Consider the following 20797-nt stretch of genomic DNA (forward strand, 5'->3'; position numbering starts at 1 on the left):
CAGTTTTGGCAGGGTGATGCCTAGTTATCAGTAAAGACATAGAAGGAAGCTTGGCTATGTTTATATTTTTCAGTATTGCAGAAGGTCTCTCGAAACTGCAATTATGGTGACTGGCTCTGTAAATCCCATCTCTTGAAGTCTTCAGATTAAGACTGGATGCCTTACTAAAAGGTTTGCTTTAGTCAAACACAAGTTTCTGGGCTCAATACAGGAGTAACTGGATGAAATTCTGTGGCCTATGTTATACAGGAGGTCCAACTAGTTGAAGGAATAGTCCCTCCTGGCCTTAAAATATATAAATCTAAATATAACAGACAGATAAGATAGATAAGAAATAGACTCATTTACTGAAAGTTGAGACTGACATTTGTTTTTTCCCCTTGTCTGAATGAAGAAAGTCAGAATTCCTGGGTAAGAGCTATTAGCTGTAGAAGGGCATCTCTTTACAAACCTCAGAGAAGGGTGGATTCCAAAGGAAAGACCTGGTTTATGGAGCCAGACATTTTAACTAAGGAAAAATGAAATAATTGTTTGTGCTTCAGCTAAAACATTAAGGACTGCATTGTTACCATCTCCTGGTCTCTCCAATATGTACACACCAGACAAATGAGCATGGATAGTCCTAAAGAGCCTTGCAAGAAAATACTGCTCTTTCCACATGAGTGACTGCATGCCCTTCTAGTGTGTGGCTTTAAAGAGGGACCCGAGTACAACAAACACAGCTTTGTTAGCTGGGGGCACAAATGAACATGTCCTTATACAAATTCATGGCTTTCCATCAAGCTCATCAGCCAAGAAACAACTTGTCAGCAAGTTGCAGACAGGACCCAGGTTGGTTGCACAGCGTGGGGTGGGGGAAAATATCTGGAAACCTCTTGCTTATTTTACCACTCCTGTTCTTGCCAGTGTCTCTGCTACACAAAGCACTCTTGTCTGGATATCCCCAGCCCAAGACATGGAAAGGCCAGAAGAGGCCAACGTCCCTCCAGTTTGTGGAGTCCTAAAGGACTGAACAGCCGAAGGTCTGGGTTGCAAATCTGTAGACATTCTGGTAGCACAGCCTCGTATTAAGTTTGACTGACACTTCTCCTAAGACGACCTTGTTTTCGGTTGCTTATAACTTTGCCAAACTTTAACTGTTCGGGCTGAAATTTTCCATTCTGAGTGTCTGCCTCAGGCTGATTTTTGGTTTATTTTTTAATTTCAGCCAAAACAAGTTCATCTGTTTCTGAGAATGAGACTAGGGCAAAATACATTGTTTCGTCCATGTTAAAAAAATCTAGCACCCCAGAGCTTGAGAGCTGAGACTTGAAATTTGCAGCGGGGTGGCATTTGTGTCTGGGGTGTACTGTTTGCCATTCCCATGAAATCTGCTCAGATTTGTCCAAGCCTATGGCAAAAATACAACGTGACTATAATTAAAGACTCTGTCACAATGCATGTGCATAATAAGAAAGCTGATTTAAGGTGGCATAGGCCTATAATGCTCTTTTTAATGTAGTTTTGTGCATGTCATCGCTTATATAGAGCCATGGATGTACAGAATGACAAGTTCCAGTTCCAAAGCACGTACAAGATATTTCATAGTAGACCGGATATTTTTTCTATACTCACGCATGTGTTTACAGTTCAATATATTTGAATTTTTTAGAGGCACTAATCATTAGTTTTGAAATACGGGTGTATTTCCCCCCTTCAGCATTTTACAGGGGAAGCATGAACATTAACATCACATCTACGTTTCACTAGCCACAGACCAAAGGAAATTGAATGAGAGAGAGAGGTCCTTTCCAGCTGAGTTGTGAGATGCTGCAGATGCAGGACTTGTATATAGTATGGAAAGCAGATACGCAGCTAAGTAGCACGAGACAGAGATGAAATACTGTACTGCCTTGTTCAGCCAAGAGAGGACCATTTTTTCATCTTTTCTGTTCCCCTTTACTGCAGCTTGAGTCAAATTTGGATTTAATTACTGGCTGCTTCCCAGAGGGTGATGCAAGTGGAAACAGGGTAGCTGCCTGTTCAGCCTGTCTCGAGGAGAAATCAGCCCATTTCTTTCAGATGTATGAAAAGAGCAGAGCTGATTTTTAATCAGCTGATAAGTCAGTTTATTGTCTTGGCTTCATGGGCAGCTCCAGCCTGGCAGCTATATGCTGCACCACTGCAGGACCTGCTCCTCCTCATGCTAATTGTTCAGGAGAGATTATGAAACACATTTGAACGTGTGATGGAGCTAGAGGAACCAGCTCTGAGCTATTCACCTGCATAATCCTCGATGTTTCTGATGGGACTGTGGGGCCTAGAGGAGTTTTGCTTGCCTGAGGCTCCCAAAGACATTCTTGTTGGGCTGTGTTCTTGTGGGTTCATGCCTCAGTGTCGCTCTTTAGATTTTGGATTGGGAAAAGCCTCCCAATCTCAAAGCAAACAATTTGGAATGGGGTATTTTTCCTGGTTGCTGAGTATGTCCTGGATTCAGGGTGGGTATGTTTTGTGTGTGTCATGGGTGGGTGGGGCCTGGGGTCTGTCTGGGGAGATGGGATGTATTTGGATGAGCCACTGAAGGGGGAAAGGACAGGACAAGGAGTAGCTCAACGTAAGCTGTCTTCACCCACCCCCATCCTGTAGAGGCACCTCACCATATATTAAAGTGGTTCCTCGGGAATGCCACAGCAGAGGGGAGCCCCTGGTAGTGTGACTGCAGTGGAATCATGTCACTGGAGTTGGTACTATGGGACTAGAGCCTCTGGGGGGGTACAGGGCTTCCGCACAGCCAGCCCTGCCCAAGGGTGTCTGCCACGTTTGGGAGCAACCTTTCCAAGGAGGAGGAGCAAACTCCATCCTGCCAGGAGGTGATATAGTGGAAACGTCCATGTGAGAATCCTTGCATAAGTTCCCTGCAAGAGAGTCCCCTGCTATGGCGTGTCATACAGGAGGGCCATTAGGGTTGTTATTTTCGTTATTATTCATTGGGAATTTGCTCATTTCAGAAAGCAAACAAAAGGCTCTTTCTGCCAGTGCCAATCTGAAGATCTTTCCAACTAATTAACTTTGTTTTTCTGAGGTGCAAGCAGAGTCACATCCACGGAGTACACAAAAATCTTTTTTTTAAATGTCCACGGTAGTTTGAATTGTTCTGAGCTTATAAGATGTGATACAATGGCGCACTGTGCCTCCGGAGTTCTGTTGTAGACATTAGTGGCTACGGACCCAGCATTCCTCAGAACCTCTTGGATGGTATTAGAATCATTTTCCCATCTAGACAAGTGGAGCGTGATTCATTGCTCTGTCTTGTTTAATGTGAAAGGACAGAAGACATCCTCTGAGCACAGGAATACATCCTGGTGACTTCAGGAGCTGGTCCCTGTTCTACAGCCATGTGGTGGCTGTTGTGGGAGATGGCATGGATAGAGATGTAAATTTTATTTTTGTTAACATTTTTGTGTACATTAATGCTAGGGGAAGCTGCCCAATTGCAAATCCTGCCAAGTGGACTCCTCCAATCTTCCCTAGAGCAGGTTCAGCGCAGTAGAGATGGGAAGATACCACGCAAAACAATTCTGTAGATATTCATTCACACTTTAAAATCCTCTTCGGTTGTGTCCATGCCACTCCTGTGCTCATTTTTAAGCACTATGCTAGCAAATTAGTTTATTGGCAGAAATGTTGCCCAAACAGTAAATGTGAAGTGAATGTTACAGATTATTCCAAGATGGGGGTTCACATTTAGAAGGGGGAGTTTTTGCACTGGAACGCTGATTCTTAGAGTTCTGCTCCTCCAGTCGGAACAGGGCTACACCATGTGAACGACTGGTCCTCGCAGAATAACTCCACTTTTAATATTGGCAGTGAACTGCTTGGAAATGCACTGCAGGCCGAGAGTAGTTCCTACTAATTACTGGACAGAATAATTCTGAAGAATGAATAAAGGTGAGCCAGTGACCATCTGCTCACAAACAGAGAGTGAAAGTCAGAGAGACATGATTCCTTGCAAACCCTGCACCCAGCTGCAGGCATCGGCAGCGCGAGTTTTCCCATGCTGTTTCACCATGTGATGAGCCTTAGCTCTGGCTAGGAGTCAGAGGTTCATTCACTCTCCAGGCCTGTTCACTTTCTGATTTCCCTGCTGAGACTAGGACCCAGGTGTGATGGTGGATTTCTTGTATTGTGGACACCTGTGCACTGGGAACTGGACAGAGACCCATCAAACTAATTCCACACAGGGTTCCACTCACCCAGGCTCGCCACCAGCTTGGCTGGAGTTGAACTGGTCACCTGATCCCTACCTCTGCGAGGTGCTGAGCATCCTCCATTCTCATCGGCACCTGGGGGGTTTGAAGGTACCCATCACTTTGGAGGATCGGGCCCCTAGAAGGGAACTGCTCAGTATCCCATTGCCAGCCCCCTCGGCTAGTTAGCCCCTCGCTATCAACTTCATTTGGAGAAGAAACAGTTTTCTGTTTCCAACCCACAAACCCCCTTTCTGGGCAGATGCCCTTTGACTTTTAATATTAAACCAGTTTGTTCTTTTAATTGCAGTTACTTCTAAAATGATTTCACTCCAAATGACAAAAACCTTGTTACTTCATTATATAGCCTCTCTTTCTTTTACTAGCGGAGATTGGGGACTATGACCCTGGGAAGCACCCAGAAGGCTACAGCTCCAAGTTCCAGTTTTTCCCCAAACATTCGGAAAAGCTGGAAAGGAAAATTGCAGAGATTCACAAAACAGAACTCAGGTAACATTAGCTTTGGGATTTAATGTACTGTACCATTTAAAAGGGGTCATGTATGTTGATTAACTATAGACTTATTGGTACTTTGTTTGCTGCTATTCCTATTTAAGGTTTTGAACATAACAGTTCTGTGTAAGGGGATGAATAGCTTTATTGCATTTGTACATACACTAAATCAGAAAAAAAGTTTCTTTTGGTAACATGTTTCACATTTAATAAGAGGGAAAATAATGGAGATGTTCTTAAAAATTAAGGTCAATTTGTTAAGCACTATTAGATGCATTACAACAAAACAAAAATAAAAATATTCTGGGAATAGGACATGGCATCTAATACCAAACCTCTACTTCCTGAAATAGGAACATAATAAACTGCCTAAAAAAATTACCCAAAGTGCTTTAAAATGTAAATAATCAAAGAATAATAAAAAACCTGAAATCTTTATCTATCTTATCCATTGAACATCCGTCAGATGAGATTTCAAACTGAGGTCCCGACCATTTGTAGAATTAAAGAAAGGCCTAAAGTGGTCTCAGTGGAGTGCTGGGAATATCATTTCCCAACAGTGGAATGTCATTAGCTTGTAACGAAAATGTATGGCTCAGGCAGTTTGTATCAATGCTTTCCTAATATCTCCGCACGAGCCCGGGGCCCAGCTCAGGCGGAGTCTCTGACTTCTATTTTATTTATTTATTTATTTATTTATTTTGCTGAGTCTTGAACTCAGCCCAGTTTACGGGCTGATTAAAGATCCCATGGCTTTTTCTTATCGAGCAGGGATGGTAACTATATTTCATCCTGGATAAATATAGTCTGCCTTCCTAAATTCCCCCTGCAGTTTCAGCTGCCTGCTCTATTATTCAAATACTATTTTGGGATGAGGTGCTGTATAAAAGTAAGATATCATCCTATTATGATATTCCCATTATACTAGCTGTATCTTTGTTTATGACATATGACAAGCCACAGTCTATTACACTTCAAGTCCATTCACAAAACTGTGTGAAGGTGACCCAGGCAATAAGGCTTGCAAAGTTGCCGGCAAGATAAGAATCCAGAATGGGCATCCTGGGAGCCAGAGATAGTAAATCTGTTCTTGTGGTGCTCAGAGAAGGAGTTATGAGCTGTCCATGGGCCGTAGATAATTTTTTGAACTTCCTTTTACCAGCTCTCGCATTTCCGAAGAGGGAGTTCTGTATTTGTTTTTAACCTCAGACACATGTATAGATGTTACGTCATTTGATGTGACATCATGAAAGGGACCTGAAAAACATATATGAAATGAGCTGCTTTCTGCATGTAATGCTCCACAACCAAGTGAAATGCTTATCGGAGCTTGGGCTGATTATATTTAATTAAACCGTACCTTTTGCAGAGGCTCCTTTATTCTGTTCCTTTTTAGCGTTGGGAGACTGTCTTCTGTACTGCTGAACTCCAACTTTCAGATCGGGATGGACAGGCTTAACAGCCGAGCCCCTTTACAAGATCCTGTTTTAGATTCAGTATGTTGGCTGAATGAAGTCAAAGGAATCTGCTTGATTTGATGCCCGGTATTGTTAATGGAAACAGTGAACATAATGACTGATCCTGATGTTCACACCTTTCCCTGATTTTCTTTCTTCCAGTGGTCAGACACCAGCTACTTCAGAGTTAAATTTTTTAAGAAAAGCCCAGACCCTGGAGACATACGGGGTTGACCCACACCCATGCAAGGTAAAGCTCATCTCTAAAAGCTTTTTCTTCTGTTAGATTTTCAGCCTTGCAGATTACTAGCAAATGACAAGTTGCAAAGGTTACATTGATTGGTTCCAGGTACAGCAATTTCTCCTTGCTATCATAGTGCCTCACATGGCATTTGCAGGGCCATGCGATAGTGACATGTTCTGTACGTGGCTTGCAGGCCCTCTTCAAGGGATAGGCCTGATTAGCGGTCCATTTGCTTGCTTGGATTAAAAATGGCATAAAAGGTTTGGTTCTGGGTGCTGCTAAGAAATGTAGCCACCAGAGTATTTAAGGAAACTACAGTAGAACCTCAGAGTTTCGAACACCTCGGGAATGGAGGTAGCTCGTAACTCTGAAAAGTTCATAACTCTGAACAAAACATTATGGTTGTAGTTTACAACTGAAAATTGACTTAATACAGCTTTGAAACTTTACTATGCGGAAGAAAAATGCTGCTTTTAACCGTCCTAATTTAAATGAAACAAGCACAGAAACAGTTTCCTTACCTTAAAGACTAACAGATTTATTTGGGCATAAGCTTTTGTGGGTAAAAAACCCACTTCTTCAGATGCAACCACATCTGAAGAAGTGGGTTTTTTACCAACGAAAGCTTATGCCCAAATAAATCTGTTAGTCTTTAAGGTGCCACCAGACTCCTCGTTGTTTTTATGGATACAGACTAACACGGCTACCACTCTGATAGTTTCCTTATCTTGTCAGAACTTTTTTTTAACTTTCCCTTTATTTTTTTAGTAGTTTATGTTTAACACGGCAGTGTGGTGTATTTGCCTTTTTTTTTTTTTTGTCTCTGCTGCTGTCTGATTGTGTACTTCTGGTTCCAACTGAGGTGTGTGGCTGACTGGTCAATTTGTAACTCTGGTGTTCTACTGCATAGGAAAGTAAATTTAAATGAAGACAAATGAAAGGACAATGTTTAATTATCCTTTGTAGCAACATTTATTTTTGAGGAAATGACAAGATCAGTAATATGTGAGAGAGATCCATAGGGATTGATCCGCCACAGATGGGCTCAATTCCCATCGTTCCCTGGCCCATAATTTAGTTTTCTTTACAAAACGGTTTTTACTGACTTTGGTAACATGGTCATTTCATTTAGCTATGATGTGCCCCATAGAATTCCATTGCACGTTTATGAATGTGCAACAGTGTAAAGCAGACAGCGAATATGTACATGACGTCAGTGTCTTTACTCTGTGGGGGTCTTCCAGTTATTTAAAGTGAATTTATACAGCATACATGCCTGCCCGTGGCTAGTAAAAGTGCTACTGTTGGGATGGGTTGCCTGCCCCATTCACTGGCATTGTCTTGCCCTGTGTTTTGGATTTACGAAGCAGTTAGCCCTTACTACAGAGAAAGGCCAATGCAGAGTTGGGACAAATGAATTACTTTGTCAGTTTCCACTGAATGCATCCGATGAACTGAGCTGTAGCTCACGAAAGCTTATGCTCAAATAAATTTGTTAGTCTCTAAGGTGCCACAAGTCCTCCTTTTCTTTTTGTCAGTTCAGTTTTCTTGGTTTGCAAAACAACTGTCACGTATTAACATAGTAGCCCTTGTCTTTCCTGCCTCAGCACTGGCATTCCCCATAGCAGAGCTGTACTTTACATGTTCCTCTCCTTTAGGCTCCCTTATGCTTGTCCCTTTCAGATATGTTTATTTCCCACATCCACTTAAAACTAGCCCGTCCCCAAGGAGTAATTCTCTAGCTGTCGCCTTGCTACGGAGGTGGATATTCAGGATGTCACTAGTTCCAAACATTCCTGAGAACACCAGTACAAAAATCAAAGCTGGGCCACTGGTCAGGGCACTAGCCTGGGATGTGGGAGCTTCAATTTCCATCTCCGCCACAGTGTGTGACCCTGGGCAAGTCACTTAACCTCTCTGTGCCTCGGTTCCCCCTCTGTGAATTGGGCTGGGGATAACAACTCTGCCCTTCCTCGCAGGGGTGCTGTGAGGGTAAATACAGTGAAGCTTGGAGTTGCTCAGATACTGTAGTACCATGTAAGTATCGAGAGTAGGCAGATAGTGAGACAGTCGGAGGCGTTTCAGCTCTGTCTGTACTTGAATACTCTGTTCTGTTTGACTGTGGGGCGCCTCTGCCCACTATTATTGTGCTGAACTCCATTGATAGGATCAACCAAGTTCAACACTTGTTAAGCCCCAAACTCTGGTGGACTCCCCCATTCAAAGGCTGCCTTTACATTAGCCTTTTGTCCTTAGATTTTCCCTCTGTTGCTATCAGCTGCTCAGCTCCGTCGGTGGGAGCATCTCTAGGAGTGCTAGTTTCTGCCATTGGTCGTGCTGAACAGCTGAGAGCAGCCTGGAGGTGCCACCAGCGTTTTAGAGGCTGTTCCAACTTGCCCGCTGAGAGCAGGCCTACCCCACAACCTGACACGTAAAACTCCAGCAGCTGCCAGCACCTCGTCTGCCTCAGCGCGCCCGTCTTTGCTGCCATGGACGGAGATGAAGCAGCATTAGCAATAGTGGGAAATCTTAGGGTCCATTTCCTAGCAGAGAAAAAGCCAAAGTGAGTTCAACCACACTTCGTTAAAACAGGTTTATACTTATTTGATCCCTTTCAGCATGCCCAGGGTACCACAGAGTTCAACACCCCTTGAGGGGTCAGGGGAGCTGACTCTAACATAAGCAAAATCAACAACAATCAGAAGGCCTGCAAGCCGTCAGGTTCCCTGTGGCCAGGATATTTTGTTGACATATAGGGTGCTGGATGCCTACAGAAGAAGGCTAGTTAACAGTCACACTTGCAAACATCCAGCAGAGACAGGGAGACCCTGCACTCTGGTGCTATCTCAAACTGTAACCAGGAGCCTTGACTATGTGACTGTAGCCAGAGTGGAAAAAACATTGAAGTCAATTACACTGATAGCCTGATGCTGAATGTGTGAGAGTCGCTAAGAGACCTTACAATGTGCCACCAGCACATAAGAAGAGCAGAGACGTTAAGAGAGTTTCTCTGACATTTCCTTATTAGCTAAATAGAGTTCACTTGGGTAGTTTTCTGGCCAGCATCCACGTTAATGTTCCTACTAGAAGAGATGGAAGCAGCAAGAGAGATGCAGTGTAATAAATAAAAATGATCTCTCTTCGCTTCGAGAGCATGACCAGGCTGGTGGAATCTGGGGCCTGCTGCCCTGGGAAAAATGAGAAAAGGGGAATCATACTGATATAATTAAATAAAATCGGACTGGTCTCTCCACTGATGCCCAGTATGATCAGCTACCTAATTTAAGGAGGAGGAGATGCCCTTATTATCTATAAGTGATCAGATTCCAATCAGCAGAATTCCAGAGGTATTCCCCTGCTGCCCATTCAGCTCTTCTTCCCAAGAGAGGAAAAGCTGATTAATTGATGGTGTGTCAGACGCAGAGGGAGGATGCTTTCACAGTTCCAGAAGAGCTAACGCTGGTTTACTTAGAAGCAGGAAGGGTTGTTTTTCTCCTGGGCTAACAACTATCTCCAGTTTATCACATTTGTGAGACTCAGTTATGGGGGTGCTTGATACAGGAATAAACACGTCAAGTAGAGCTCGTTGGAAAAATTCTGATGGAAAAAAATGTTTAATGGGAATGTGCCAGTTTTGTTGAAATCCAGGCGTTTCACGGAGATGGTTTGATTTCAGTGGAGTTCCATCGGAACCCTGCCTTCCCAGGCAGGTTTTCAGACCTCCCTGATTTTCTGCTAGTATGCTGGCCGGCTTCTTGGCAGCCCACATGCCAAACTGCCCCAGAGGTGACCCCAGGGCTCCGAGGGTCCATGGCTCTGGGGCAGCCCACAAGGTGGACTGCCCAGCAGCAAGGGCTCCATCCCCTTCACAAGGAATCCTGAAATGTTTAGTTTTCTTTCCAAATTGGAATGGGACAAAATTCTGGAGTATTGAACCCCTCCCTGAAATGGAATGCCCCCTCTCCACACACCTCGGGTTTTAAGTCAGTGACTTTACTGTCCATGAAGTAATTTGGATATTTGACCTAAGGATTAAATCCAGTTTGGCACAGAGCGGAGGCATCCTGCAGAGACCTGGATGGCAGGAGAGAGATCACTTGATCATTACCTGTTAGGTTCACTCCCTCTGGCATTGGCCACTGTTAGTAGACAGGATACTGGGCTGGAGGGACCTTTGGTCTGACCCAGTATGGCCGTTCTTATGTTCTTATGACCGTCTCTGTGGTATCTAGTGGCACCACTTGATGGAGTCTCCTCGATATTCAAACACTGATCACCGTCCTGCCCCCAGTGAGGCCAGTGAAGTGTACAGGAGTCCTGACAGAGGGAGCAGAATCAGGCCCATTAACTCACACGGTCTGTACTTCTACAAACGTGGTTTTCCGGCCTCTTGGTCTCTCAAACTCCACTTGATTACGTTGTCCAGTGTCTGGTGATGGTGACTATAGAGAATTCACTGAAAGCCTCACAATTACTTTCCCCTTTCTCCCTTCTTCCCACCTCATGGCCATCACATTTAGGGTGTGTCTGCCCGACAGCTGGGAGGTGGCATTCCTGGATTGGGTAGACGTACGCACAACGGCTCGGCTCGAGCTAGTACACGAAAAATGGCAGCGTGGCCACAGCGGCATGGGCAGCAGGGGATTGCACTCGGGCAGCCGCCCCAAGCCACTGCCCGGGCTGGCTGTGGCCATGGTGCTGCTTTGAAGTGCAAGCTCGAGCAGAGTGGTTGTGTGTCCATCTGCCTGAGCTGGGACTCTGGTCCCCCAGCTGCTGTGTAGATGGACCCTCAACTCAGGGCTCTCTGGCCATATCCAGACACTGCCATCTGCACATGTATGATGCTTCTGGCTGGTGTTAACGAGAGACACAAGAATTTTGAATCCATCCCATATTTAGGCCTGATCTACATTAGAAAATTAGGTCTGTTTAACTACATTGCTCAGGGGTGTGAAAAATCCAGCCCCCCTTCTCCCCCGCAAGCAGCATTGCTAAGATGACCTACGTCCCCACATAGACGGCACTAGGTTGGGGAGGTAGATTACCCCTGCCAGTGGGAGAACCCCTCCTGTCATGTAGACACTGTCTACACTGCAGCGCTTTAGTTGTAGACAAGCCCTCAGTGTCTTGGAACTTATTTTTAAATCATCATTTTAATTAATTATTACGTGTCATTGATCCAAGCCAATGCTTGGCTGTTGGTCCTCAGAGTCCGGAGGAAGATTAATGTTACACGTCACTGGACCATGAGCTTTCATTTCATGTGACTGTGGCTTGGTACTTGGAGCAGCAGTCCCTGTAGCCAGCCTCTGGCAGTATCATTCATTGATATAAACGTTTCCGGACGGTGATGATGATAGAGAGAGACGTCCCCTTGATCTCGCCTCTGTGGAAATCTTTCTCCAGGCCTTCGTCCATCACCTTTAGAAGCCTTTCCTGTGAATTTCAGGAAGCAGGATCATGATACGGTTGTTTCCCCGCTCCCTTTCGGGCACGTTCGCCAGCCTCCTCTCCATTTCCCAGGCCTGTTCACAATTGCTTTGCGGCATTTTCAAAACTCTCCACAGACTTGCTGCTTTCTCCCGCGCTGACCTGATTACCTCCATCCACGCTCCTGAACCTGCCCCTCCAGCCTTGGCCTGTGCCCTAGCGCCGACCCTCTTTTGCTTGTGCTGCCTCATCTGTCTGGGACTCCCCCTTCCTCCCTGTGAGACACGGACTCACGTTTTCTCTCGTCAGTCCCACCTCCTTGGCTGAAGACACCGACTCAGTCTCTGGGACCCTGTTGGAACGCTGCGGTGCGAAGTACATGTTTTGTAACGAGCTCTGATTGCATGGGGTTGTAACTTGGTTTGGTGAAACACGGACAAGGTAATGGAGACAACTGAGTAACTTCAGAATCCTTGTGAGGGTGCCCCTGGATTTCTTCCATGCTTTGGCTCGGTTTCCTCTTTGTACGCTGCATGCCAGCTGCAGTGCCTAGGCCCAGGTGGCAAAAGGAGGAAATGGTACACGTGCCATGGGACGGTGCTCACTCAGGAAAAGCACAGGGCCCAAGTCTCATTTACTCGAAGACCATGTCTGTGCTACCAATGCTGTAGCAGCATAGCTGTGTGCCGTAGGCATGCCGCATAAATTCGTACTGGAGATGCGGATTACAGCGGCTGAAGAAACGTGCAGGAACTCCACCTCCCCACGTGACCACAGCTAGGTCGACAGAAGTGATCTTCCACTGACCTAGCTGCGTCTACACCGGGAGTTAGGTTGCCATAGTGACAGCACTCAGGGGTGTGGGTTTTTCACACCCCTTAGCGCAGGGCTTCGTTGACCTAACTTTTATGTGTAGACCAGGCCTGAGGCCCATTTACATCACTCCTATTTTCACACCCACTTTAAGTCCCCTTTATACTGTTAGAGGTGTGTAAATGAGAACCAGGCACACAATGTTTAATTTTCTACCATTCATTTTATTCCTGGTTTATTTTGTGCCATTGTGCCATCCTGAGCAGGTAGGATTTTGCAAGTGTGTGTGAGCATTAAGGTCCTTACTCCGACACAGGGAGGGACAAGCTTTGATGTAAAATATTCTTACTGAAATAAAACTGTTCCCTTTTTGTGTACTTCAAAAAGTGTGTGTGTCTGCCTGCCTGATTTGACAGGGGGACCTATCCTCAGACTGTCACTCTGTGTGTGTGTGTGTGTGTGTGTGTGTTTGTGCTTGTGTGTGTGTGTGTATAAGGTGCTAGGGGACTCTAACACTATTTCACCAGTGACATTAGCAGTTTGGGAGCATTCCAGCAGGGGAAGTGGCTGCATAATCTTGTCGGGGGCAAACTCATTTCTAAAGCAAACAAATTCTTTGAGAAGATGTGAATATGTTAAATCTTAGGAGTCGATAGATAATAGAAGAAAATTGGGAATTAAATATATAAATCACTTGGCTTTTTACCTAGCCTCTGACTGAAGAATGTATTCAACAAGCAGGCAGAACTATGGGAATGGTCAGCTGCGTGGCCTGTGTAAAGTTTCTTTTTCGATTATTCGTAGGAGTCAGGAATCATGGGAGTGGAATATAAAAGAGTCCGACAGTGAAGATAATCTCTTTTCTGCAAAATCATCATCATCATCAAGATCTCTGTGACTTAACTCCATTCCCAGTGACCCACAAATCCCGTCTCAGTACAGTATGCTAAATCTTTATGGAATATTCCATTCTGCCAATCCCTTCCTCTTCCCAGAGGTTTATAGAGATTTATTAACATTAGATGTGAATCAGAGGAAAATTAAAACGGGACTGTGCTGTGAGAAAGCATTTATCATATTGGGCTGCCCTGAGATTCGTCGTTTGACAGGAACAGTGCTACATCACAGACGGTGCATTTAATAATTAATCTACGGTTTTAAAAAGGCTACATTTAATTTATATTAATGTGGACCCTTTTCTTTCTGTGACTTATATGTTTGACTTCTATTTTCATTTTTTTTTTTGCTACATCACAATCTTAGTTTATTTGCTTCAGAATGTGTAAAGAAAACAAGAAACCCTAATAGCATTTCCCTTAATCCCTTCCCATCCAGCCAAAGTGCTCAGGGCACCAAGCAAAGCAAAAAAGACAAAGTGTAACCATTTCAAAAGTGTCTACGTGATTTAGGAGCCTAGATCCCATTGAAAGTCAATAGGACACAGAGTCTGTGTCATTTGGGTACCTTTTAAAATGTTACCCAAGTACAATATAGTAGAAATGTAATAAAATGTCACCCAAATAACTCCAATAGGAGCTCATACCAGATGAAGTGAAAAGCGCACACCTGCATACCATAGGGATCATGCATTCCCTTTGCTTTGCTCTCATCCAGCACAATTTTTGAATTGATTAAATTCAAATTTGTAATTTCCCAAATCCCTTTTTTTCAGCTAACTTCCTGATGGGAATTTGTAGCCTGATCAGGAAGGCTTTTAATCCATATGCTGTGTTTTCCTTTTGCCACGTCTGGATGCACACATTTATGAAGTACTGATTGTTACTGGCCTGTGTTTTAGTTGTTCTTTATATGTCCGTCATGTTTCAATGTTTTATTCAACAGTTTTTGAGAACCTTTATGATCTCTATAGCTAATCCCCACCACATGATATCTAAGCACTAAGGAGACAATAATGGTATACTTTCTATTTGTCATATCTGAACTACCTCAGCGATATCAAAATAAGATGATAATCCCTAGCTCTTATCTGGTACTTTTCATCAGTAGCTCTCAAAGCACTTCACAAGGGAGGTCAGTATAGTTATCCCCATTTTATAGATGAGGAAAATGAGGCAAATGAAATGACTTGCCCAAGTTCCCCTTGAGTCCAATGGCAGAGTCAGGAATAGAACCCAGGTCTCCTGAATCCCAGTCCAGTGCTTTGTCCATTAGGTGTGAACACTCCTTTGGGAAGCCTTTTTCTCTGTGCCAAAGAGAGAACTAATAGGCAGAGAACTTCCTGCATCAGGGAAAGGTGAAGAGTGGAAGCTCCATGAAGTCACTAGGGACTTCACTGTGCAGGTCTGGTCTGTCTGGGAAGCACTTGCAAATGACAATGAAGGGAGCTAAAGAAAACCCTCAGACAGACAGATTCTTTGTTAAAAACCTGCTCCTTTAAATATTGATAGACGTTAGATGCAAGAAGTCACTTGTAATCGGTTAAATCTGTGCGAGCTCTGAACCTCAAAGGGGACTGGAATGTTCCAATTTAACATAATATTTTGTGCCCGATACTCAGCCCATTGCACAAGGCAACCTCCTATTCAGCTTAATCATAGAACATAGAGCTGGGAAGGATCTTGAGAGGCCCCTCCAGTGCCGAGCAGAGTGGAACAATGACCTTCCGTGTCGCACGTAAGACACTCCTGGTAATATGCCCCAGAACATTATTAGCCTTTTTCACACACTCACCACGTCGTTGACTCATATTCAACATGCGATCCGCTCACACCCCCAGGTCCTTTCCAGCAGTACTGCCGCCTTGCCCCTTAGTCCCCATTGCGTAGTTATGCAGCTGGTTTTCCTTCCTAAGGGCAGTACTTTGCACTTGTCTGTACTGAATTTCATCTTGTTGATTCCGGATCAATTCTTCAATTTGTGAGTCATTTGGAATTCTAATTCTGCCCTCCAATGTGCTTGCAACCCTTCCCAGCTTGGTGTCATTGCAGATTTTAGAAGCGTACTCTCCACTCCATTATCTATGTCATTAATGAAAGTATAGAATAGAACTGGACCCAGAACAGACCCTAGTGGGACCTCTCCAGACACCTCCGTACAGTTTGACAGGGAACCATTGATGATTACCCTTTGAGTACATTTTTTCAACCAGTTGTGTACCCCCCTTATAGCAATTTCATTCAGAGCACATTTCCACAGTTCGCCTGTGAGACTGTATCAAAATCCTTACTAAAATCATGATATATCACATCTGTTGCTTCTCCCCTGGGCACTAGTCCATTAACCCCGACAAAGAAGGAAATTAGGTGGGTTTGGCATGATTTGTTCTTGACAAATCCATGCTGGCTATTCCCTATCACCCTGTTAGTCTCCAGGTGGTTACAAATTGATGGTTTACTGATTTGTTCCAGTCTCTTTCTAGGTATTGAAGCTAGGCTAACTGGTCTATAACTCCTGGATCCTCTTTGTTCCCCTTCTAAAGATAGGATCTATGTTTATCCTTCTCCAGTCTTCTGGGCCCTGGCCCATCCTCCAGGAGTTCTCAAAGTGATCGCCAACAATAACAAACAAGTGAACAATACCAAGATTGCTTCAGCTAGTTCCTTAAGTACCCTGGGATGAATTTTGTCAGGTCCTACCTGCTTTAATACACCTAAATTAGAAAAATGTTCTTTAACCTAGTCTTACCCTCGTCTGGCTTGCGTTCCTTCCCCCTTGCTATTGATACTATCTGTGCTAAGTATCTGATCACAATTAACCTTTTGAATGAAGACTGAAGCAAAATAGTCATTTAACACCTCAGCCTGCATGGTGCCATGTCAACCAGAGCCACTGACAGATCCTCCTAGAGAGGAAATCCGGCCAGGGATGCTATCCTTGCTCCTGTGCCCTTCTCCAGCTGAGGCGATGCAGCCCAGGGAAAGGGGGATCAGATGGCATCCTTCCGTCCCAGCAATTCATGGCTTCCAGAATGGTCCTTTGTGGGCAGCTGACCTAGTGCAGAGCAGCCTGGAGAACTGGCCCCAGGACCAGGGGAAGGGAACGGTGGCACGAAATCACCTTTGTATTCCCAAAGCTGTATTCCCTGAGCTGCACCAGGCACTTCAAGGCTAGATCTTGGGATCTGGCCCGTGGTTAGGGAGTATTCTGTGTGCAGCAACGCTTCCCTCACATAGGAAACAGAGCCTGGTCACGGTGGAGACACATGGAGACCTTTCCACTTTCTCAAGCTGTGTCCAGAATCTCAGACGCGATTAGTTTGGGGATTTATGTGTCGCTTTGTGCAGGAGATTGGATTGAGGTTGTTCAGAGAATGCTTTTTACTTTTGACCATTCACCCTTGTCACACTGAGATGGATTTCACTCTAATCTGGATTTAAAACCAATTTGTTCACTACTCAAATTCTTGCGATCTAATCAGAGAAACTAGCTGCCAGTATGGCTCTGACATGTATTTCAGGTGACTTCCTCTCTGCTGTGTGGAGCTGAAACACAAGGACAATAACTGAGATTTGTGTTGAGATGATGGAAACACCCTAAAATGTTACAACTGTGCAAATCAGAAACCACTGACAATGCTGTAGTCCCTGGGCAGGAGGTGGGCTCTGGGCTGCAGATCCTGGTTAGGGCTGGTGGGGTCTCCCTGCCCCAGATCTGCTGATGTTTTTGTGTGCTATTTGCTGTCACGCAGGGCTTTGGTTTCGGTATGGATATTTGCTAACTCAGTCTTGTCGCTTGATGTAAATATGAAGTATTCCTTAGCTGATGTAAATCAGCATCCCCCCGTTGAAATCAGTCTGGCCTTCTACCTACATAACTCACCTTGGGCATGATGTCTAGTAAGGACAGGTTATACAGGGCAGGTGTGCTGAGCAGTCTACTTTCCCCAATTGATGGGTGCCACGCTGACTTCTTCAGTGCACCCGTAGGCATGGGGGTTGTCTTCTGCGTCCTTGTATGGCTCGGTTAGAAGCCATTGCAAGCACCGTAGGTAAAAATAATAAACCCTCGTGAGGAGCCCATCCCGTGAGTGGATTGATAGAAAGAGAAAGCTTACACCTGAAGCAACAGCTCAACACCGGGACATGGAATCAGAGAAAATCCAGCCTGTCTGACCCAATGAAGCTGAGACGTCTTGGGGTTTTAGCACGATGGCCCCAAGAGCTAAACATCTGCATGTTCACCACCGCGTACGTCTCTTGTAAAGTGACTCCAAGCTGCAGTGCCTACAGTCATGGGAAATGCTCTCCTGTCTTCCCTGCCTTTCATGGAGCAAATATAAGCCCAGCAGGTGCATCCCCAGCTACTGCCGTTTCTGAGCATATCTTTCTGAAAGCGCCTGGAGGGGCGTTGAGGGCATGGTGCTGTGTAAAAGGGCGATGGTTGGCAGGGCTCACTGGATAAGGGAGGTGGGGAGCACTGAACCACCAGCCCGATTACTAACAATAACCAGATTTACAGAGTTGCACTCAGAGTGAGCACGGGGGCGAGGCCTATAGGTTCCCATTCTTTGAGCAGGAGGTAGCCAAACTCACCAGAAACTGGCCACAGGGGGAGAGCCGCAGCTTTGTGGCCTAACCTCCTGGAAGCCCCTCTGCTCCTAATCCTCAGGGGTCAGGCTCTGGGGGGGCTGTGGGGAGCGATACTGGAGGATTGTTCATGAGTAGCCCTCAGTGGGGGGTCCATAGCTGCTTAGGCTCCTGTGATGCTCCTCACAATTTCTCTGTGGCAGTGGTCCCCAAAGTGTGGGGTGCGCCCCTCTTGGGAGGCACAGAGCACTGTTCAGGGGCGCAGGGCCCAGGCCAGCCTCCACGGGGGGCAGGGAGTGAGTGCCACCCAGCCCAGGTCCACCTCCAGCTGCAGCTCCACCCCTCCCCATGCTGCACCCAGCCCAGCTCCGCCCCCAGCTGCAGCTCCACCCCTCTCCCTGCTCCACCCAGCCCAGCTCCGCCCCCAGCCCAGCACCACGCCGCCCCCTGCTGCACCACAGTCCAGCTCCGCCCAGCCCAGCTCCGCCTTCCACTGCAGCTCCACCCCTCCCCATGCTGCACCCAGCCCAGCTCCGCCCCCAGCTGCAGCTCCACCCCTCCCCATGCTGCACCCAGCCCAGCTCCGCCCCCAGCTGCAGCTCCACCCCTCCCCATGCTGCACCCAGCCCAGCTCCGCCCCCAGCTGCAGCTCCACCCCTCTCCCTGCTCCACCCAGCCCAGCTCCGCCCCCAGCTGCAGCTCCACCCCTCCCCCTGCTCCACCCAGCCCAGCTCCGCCCCCAGACCAGCTCCACGCTGCCCCCTGCTGCACCACAGTCCAGCTCCGCCCAGCCCAGCTCCGCCTTCCACTGCAGCTCCACCCCTCCCCATGCTGCACCCAGCCCAGCTCCACCCCCAGCTGCAGCTCCACCCCTCCCCCTGCTGCACCCAGCCCAGGTCCGTCCCTAGCCCAGCTCCACGCCGCCCCCTGCTGCACCCAGCCCAGCTCCACCCCTCCCCCTGCTCCACCCAGCCCAGCTCCGCCCAGCCCAGCTCCGCCTTCCACTGCAGCTCCACCCCTCCCCCTGCTCCACCCAGCCCAGCTCCGCCCAGCCCAGCTCCACGCCGCCCCCTGCTACACCACAGTCCAGCTCCTCCCCCAGACCAGCTCCGCCTTCCACTGCAGCTCCACCCCTCCCCATGCTGCACCCAGCCCAGCTCCGCCCAGCCCAGCTCCGCCTTCCATGCAGCTCCACCCCTCCCCCTGCTCCACCCAGCCCAGCTCCGCCCCCAGCCCAGCACCATGCCGCCCCCTGCTGCACCACAGTCCAGTTCCACCCAGCCCAGCTCCGCCCCCAGCTGCAGCTCCACCCCTCCCCGTGCTCCACCCAGCCCAGCTCCGCCCCCAGCCCAGCACCACGCCGCCCCCTGCTGCACCACAGTCCAGCTCCACCCAGCCCAGGTCCGCCTCCAGCTGCAGCTCCACCCCTCCCCCTGCTCCACCCAGCCCAGGTCCGCCCCCAGTTGCAGCTCCACCCCTCCCCGTGCTCCACCCAGCCCAGCTCCGCCTCCAGCTGCAGCTCCACCCCTCCCCCTGCTCCACCCAGCCCAGGTCCGCCCCCAGTTGCAGCTCCACCCCTCCCCCTGCTCCACCCAGCCCAGCTCCGCCCCCAGCCCAGCACCACACCGCCCCCTGCTGCACCACAGTCCAGCTCCGCCCAGCCCAGCTCCGCCTTCCACTGCAGCTCCACCCCTCCCCCTGCTCCACCCAGCCCAGCTCCGCCCAGCCCAGCTCCACCCCTCCCCATGCTGCACCCAGCCCAGCTCCGCCCAGCCCAGCTCCGCCTTCCATGCAGCTCCACCCCTCCCCCTGCTCCACCCAGCCCAGCTCCGCCCCCAGCCCAGCACCATGCCGCCCCCTGCTGCACCACAGTCCAGTTCCACCCAGCCCAGCTCCGCCCCCAGCTGCAGCTCCACCCCTCCCCGTGCTCCACCCAGCCCAGCTCCGCCCCCAGCCCAGCACCACGCCGCCCCCTGCTGCACCACAGTCCAGCTCCACCCAGCCCAGGTCCGCCTCCAGCTGCAGCTCCACCCCTCCCCCTGCTCCACCCAGCCCAGGTCCGCCCCCAGTTGCAGCTCCACCCCTCCCCGTGCTCCACCCAGCCCAGCTCCGCCTCCAGCTGCAGCTCCACCCCTCCCCCTGCTCCACCCAGCCCAGCTCCGCCCCCAGCCCAGCACCACACCGCCCCCTGCTGCACCACAGTCCAGCTCCGCCCAGCCCAGCTCCGCCTTCCACTGCAGCTCCACCCCTCCCCATGCTCCACCCAGCCCAGCTCCGCCCCCAGCCCAGCACCACGCCGCCCCCTGCTGCACCACAGCCCAGCTCTGCCCAGCCCAGCTCCACCCCTCCCCCTGCTGCACCCAGCCCAGCTCCACCCCTCCCCCTGCTGCACCCAGCCCAGCTCCGCCCCTCCCCCTGCTGCACCCAGCCCAGGTCCGTCCCTAGCCCAGCTCCACGCCGCCCCCTGCTGCACCCAGCCCAGCTCCACCCCTCCCCCTGCTCCACCCAGCCCAGCTCCGCCCAGCCCAGCTCCGCCTTCCACTGCAGCTCCACCCCTCCCCATGCTCCATCCAGCCCAGCTCCGCCCCCAGCCCAGCACCACGCCGCCCCCTGCTGCACCCAGCTCAG

General features: G+C 48.3%; 1 protein-coding gene across 5 annotated transcripts in view; it reads left to right on the forward strand.

The window, feature by feature from the left end:
- Nucleotides 1–20797, forward strand: part of FRMD5 (FERM domain containing 5) — a 287035-nt gene that overhangs the window by 224365 nt on the left and 41873 nt on the right. For all 5 annotated transcript variants that reach the window (XM_048868351.2, XM_048868348.2, XM_048868350.2 and 2 more), the window contains exons 6-7: nucleotides 4613–4736; nucleotides 6359–6446. In XM_048868351.2, the coding sequence (XP_048724308.1) occupies nucleotides 4613–4736; nucleotides 6359–6446 (212 nt within the window). The remainder of the gene's footprint in view (nucleotides 1–4612; nucleotides 4737–6358; nucleotides 6447–20797) is intronic.

This window comes from Caretta caretta, chromosome 10 (genome assembly GCF_965140235.1).
Source record: "Caretta caretta isolate rCarCar2 chromosome 10, rCarCar1.hap1, whole genome shotgun sequence".
Lineage (NCBI taxonomy): Eukaryota > Metazoa > Chordata > Testudines > Cheloniidae > Caretta > Caretta caretta.